This window comes from Tupaia chinensis, unplaced genomic scaffold (assembly GCF_000334495.1).
Source record: "Tupaia chinensis unplaced genomic scaffold, TupChi_1.0 Scaffold149922_1, whole genome shotgun sequence".
Taxonomy (NCBI): Eukaryota; Metazoa; Chordata; class Mammalia; order Scandentia; family Tupaiidae; genus Tupaia; species Tupaia belangeri.
The window spans coordinates 480870-485641 of NW_006209766.1; the positions used below are offsets into that span (position 1 = coordinate 480870).

At 46.1% G+C, this 4772-nt stretch overlaps 1 protein-coding gene across 1 annotated transcript in view; it reads right to left on the reverse strand.

Moving 5' to 3' along the window:
• Nucleotides 1–4772, reverse strand: part of LOC102469470 (zinc finger protein 550-like) — a 28704-nt gene that overhangs the window by 17117 nt on the left and 6815 nt on the right. The window contains exons 4-5 of the mRNA XM_014585419.1: nt 3699–3769; nt 2165–2291 (exon numbers count right to left, since the gene is read on the reverse strand). Of these exons, the coding sequence (XP_014440905.1) occupies nt 2165–2291; nt 3699–3769 (198 nt within the window). The remainder of the gene's footprint in view (nt 1–2164; nt 2292–3698; nt 3770–4772) is intronic.

The window sequence follows — 4772 nt, forward strand, 5'->3', positions numbered from 1 at the left end:
TCTACGCAAAAATGGATCATGACTTTCTTGATGATTCAATATTTTTTACTTGAGAAATGTTGAGTGTTTTGCTATTCTAGAGTTATAATCTGTAAGGGTGCAAAGAGAGATAAAGGGAATTTTATAAGCCAGGGAACATCAATATCAATATCTTCATAACAGAAATAAATCCTTGGACTACGACTCTCACAAACAGAAATTGAGTGAAAGACAACAGGCATAAAGCAGTGCAGCCTGTGTGAACCCATTCATACAATGTTCAAGAAAAGGCCAATCCAACCTATGGGGATGGAAGGCAGTGGAGTGGTGCCTTTTGGGGGAGCTGGGAGAAAGTGGGGAGAGCCTGCTGGGAGCCAATAATGATCCACAGCTTGATCTGAGTGGAAGTCACATGTGTGGGCACACACAGAAATAACATATTGAGCTAGATGCTCAGGACTGTACATTTTAATGAATATAGTGTCTACATAAGCACATGAGAATAAACAAGCGTAGGGGCCGGCAGGTGGCGTCATGGTTAAGGGCGCTGGACTCCCACATGGCCAACCATGATTCAAATCCAAGACCTGGTGGCTTGCTTTCTCGCTTTCTTTTTCTCTGGTCAAATTAAATAAGTGAGTTAAATAAAACCATTTTTTTTTTCCTTTTAAAAAGAATACACTAAAAACTAATGTTCGAAAATGTCACTGTTGATTTTGGTCAGCAGCTTCCCAGAGGGGAGAGAACTGGGTTCTGAGGAAGCAGCTTTGGGGAAAAATCCACACTTCACAGGGGGTGTCATGAGTATTATATTAGAGAGGCAGGAAGAGCGCCTGGAACAGGGTCTGACAATGGAGTGAGCAGTCAGGAACTGTTAACTGTGACTATTATTATAAACTATTTTTCTTTAAGGCGATACGCATTTTGTTTATTTAAATTGACTTCCTCAGAAAGGAATTCCTGTATTGTTTGTAAATGGAAAAACTAGTTTAAATTTTCAAAAATAGGTTACCATGGAGGGAACCAGCAGTTAGCGTAATGGCTATGTCGCTGGACTCCCACGTAGTCGACCGCGGTTCGCGTCCTGGACCCGGTGGCTTAAAACTCACACCAGGCGCGTGTGTGTGCGTGCCCAAGATCCCGAGAGGAGAATGGAGGAGAAGGGACTGCGGCGTGACCATCCCCCCTGGGGGGTGATTTCTTGCTTTCTGTCTCTCTGTCTCTGTCTGTCTGGCGAGCGCATGCGCTCTATAGCAAAAAAAAACCTCTCAAAAAAAGAAAAAAAAAGGTTACCATGGAAATAATGCTCTATGTTAGAGCAAGCTTATATGATTGGTCTCTGTGCTATTCTCTGTTGAAAAGGAAATGAACAAAAGTTAAGGAGCATCAGAGCCTCATCACTAAACCAAGACTTTTCCTGAAAACGATCACAAAGCGCAAGAAAGGAAAGGCAAAAAGGAATAGTGTTCCCAGGGTATCCATTCAACACCAGTTTCTATGTCTGTGCACCCTCTAAAGTCACAGTGTTCTGCTAGTGCAGAGTACTTAGGGAACAAGGGACGACTGTGTAGGCATCAAGGAAAAGGCCTTTTAATGGCAACTGTGGCCTGCCCAATTCAGGGGCTCTTCGAAAAATGGCCCATCATCCACAGCCCTTATTAACTGGGTTGTGGAGACACCTAACCCAACAAAGCTTAACTTCTGGTGAAAACAGGAAATAAGGACCCGAGACTGAGGCCATTCTGTGCTAGGTATTGGAGTGAGAGTGTGGGGTTGGTTTAGTTATTGGCTTAGTTTTTTGGGTTTGCTTTTAGAATTATTCATTTAATTTTATTTATTATTATTATTATTTAGTTTGCTATAGGGCATGTGTGCTCACCAGAAAGAGCGCGAGAGAGAAGGTGAGAAAGCAAACTGCCAGGTCTGGACCTGAGCTGTGGTCAGCCATGTGGGAGTCCAGCACCTGAACCACCACACCAGGTGCTGGCCCCTTGCTTAGTTCTTGATTTCAGATCCTGTATTCATCCTGCTACAGTACCTGGCTGGTCATAGGGAGACGAAGAAAGAGAAAGTGAGGCAGGAGCACAGTAGGAATAATGGGTAGGAGGGAAGGTGGCTCAAGAAGCCAGAGTGAGAAGGTGGAATGAAGGAGGCTCTCCCCACATGGGAGAGGGGTGAGCCTTACCCAATGAGACTAGGAGTCTGCAGGTCTCCAGCATTACCTCCCGATACAGACTCTTCTGGGCCAGGTCCAATTGCCCCCACTCCTCCCAGGTGAAGGTCATGGCCAAAAACTTGAAGGTCATTGACACCTGGAAAGTCAAACAGAGACAGCCATAGTGGCCTTGGGACTATTGGATGAGAATAGAGTCTACTGCTTGGTAACTGCTAAAGGGGCAGAGACTTGAGCCCTGAACCACCAAGCATATTTACATGAACTGAGCTCTGTGCTGTGCTCATTGTGGGGCAGCTGCTGCCTTTGGATCAAGTGAAATTGAGCCAAAGAGAAAAGCCTTCAATGTAGAAAGCCTTTGAAGAATGACACAAGATTGGGACAAGCCAATGGAGACTACAAAATGCAGACAGTAAGTGCTCTGGTATGTAAAGAATGAGGAAATAAAGATGGAAATTTCAATAATGATAACAGCAGCAGCAGTTCAGCCTCACTGGTCTGCACCATGTGTTGGCGCCAGGCTGAGGGCCTCACATGCTGTGGTTACGTGTCTGAGAGTCCTAGCTCTGGATCCAGACGTCCAGGTTTTTGTCCAGCCTTTAGAAACCAAATCTTGCTGGGTAGATGACCTTGATGAAGTCACTTGATTAATCTGAATTTCAACTTCCCCATTGATACAATAATACTTTCTACTTGGTTAGGTTGTTATGAGGAACACGTCTGCATTCGCGGCTAAAGGCTTTCCTGAGAAAGCAAGCTGCCAGGTCTGGGACTAGAACCGTGGTAGGCCCGGCATTTGCCACATTTCTAATGACTTTCTTTTCACTGTGAATGGCTACCCTCATATAGAGGAGCTGTGTGGCTTCTTCTGTTGTGAGTGCCTGGTTCTGAAGAAGGCCTGAACTGGGAACCAGCAGTTAGCGTAATGGCTATGTCGCTGGACTCCCACGTAGTCGACCGCGGTTCGCGTCCCGGACCCGGTGGCTTAAAACTCACGCCGGGCGCGTGTGTGTGTGTGCGTGCCCAAGATCCCGAGAGGAGAATGGAGGAGAAGGGATTGCGGCGTGACCATCCCCCCTGGGGGGTGATTTCTCGCTTTCTGTCTCTATGTCTCTCTCTGTCTGTCTGGCGAGCGCACGCGCCCTATAGCGAAAATCTCTCTCTCAAAAAAAAAAAAAAAAAAAAGAAGGCCTGAACTGACCAGAAAGTACTTCCAAACCTCCCCACAGATAAAGGACTTCCCTTTTCCTGACCAGAAAGTACTTCGCAACCTCCCCACAGATAAAGGACTTCCCTTTTCTACGGGATCTGTAGCTCTTCGCCCATAAGGCCCTATACACTTCAGTTCTGAAGGGTTTATCTCAACTGTGCTGCAGCTGGTGAAGGTTTATGCTGAAAGAATTGTTTCCAACATGCCCTATCAGTGTATGGTTTTGCCTGGGATGTGCTCACCTATCCTCAAGGAAAGGAAAAATGTCCTTCAAGATCAAGATACATCTATCACAAGGATGGACTGAGTAAAGAGATCTGCCTTGGGAGTCCTGACCTGTGACGTTTCTTCTGTACAAATATTCTGCTCAGAATGTGCTCCCTCATCTTCCAGTCCGTGCCGATAATCTGAAAACGAAGAAATGCCAGTGAAGTGCATGCCGACTCTGGCGAGAAGAGGTAATGCCACCATAAATGATAAATGTGCATCTGTACACCAGCTGAGTGCGTCTACGTGAGCTTGCAGGACTGTTGTCAGGAGCAGGGCGTCCGGTCAGGCTGAGGAGGCAGCTGCTGCCCAGTTACAGTCTTCTGAAGTTGAGGCCTCACCAGGTGAAGGACACAAGGATGGCGTATAGCACAAGAGAAAAGGCGGGGTCTGCAGCTCATTCCTTTGCCATTGGTTTTCAGCACTTGTCTGCTGATGGCATGGGAGTGCCGGGCAAAAAGGTATATTCAGGCCTAAGAAAATGCAGTCGCGACAGAGCAGTTCACAGTCAGAGACTACTTAAGGATATACACACATTGGGGCCAGCAGGTAGCATAGTGGTTTAAGGTGCTGGAATCCCATATGGCTGACTGCGGTTTGAGCCTTGGACCTGGTAGCTTATTTTTTATATATAATTATTTTATTTTATAGGGTCTGGCAGGTGGCATGGTGGTTAAGGTGCTGGACTCCCACGTGGCCGACCATAGTTCAAGGCCTGGACCTGGTGGCTTACTTTCTCAGTTTCCTTTCTCTTTGTGTGTCTTTCTCTGGTCAAATTAAAATAATCATCATCATAATAATAAATTAAATATTTTTTAAAAACATTATTTTATTGGGAACCAGCAGTTAGCGTAATGGCTATGTCGCTGGACTCCCACGTAGTTGACCGCGGTTCACGTCCCGGACCGGGTGGCTTAGAACTCACGCCGGGCGCGTGTGCATGCGTGCCCAAGATCCTGAGAGGAGAATGGAGGAGAAGGGATTGCAGCGTGACCATCCCCCCTGGGGGGTGATTTCTCGCTTTCTGTCTCTCTGTCTCTCTCTGTCTGTCTGGCGAGCGCACGCGCCCTTTAGCAAAAAAAAAAAACCTCTAAAAAAAATCCAACCATTATTTTATTTATGATTATTACTTTTAATTTAATT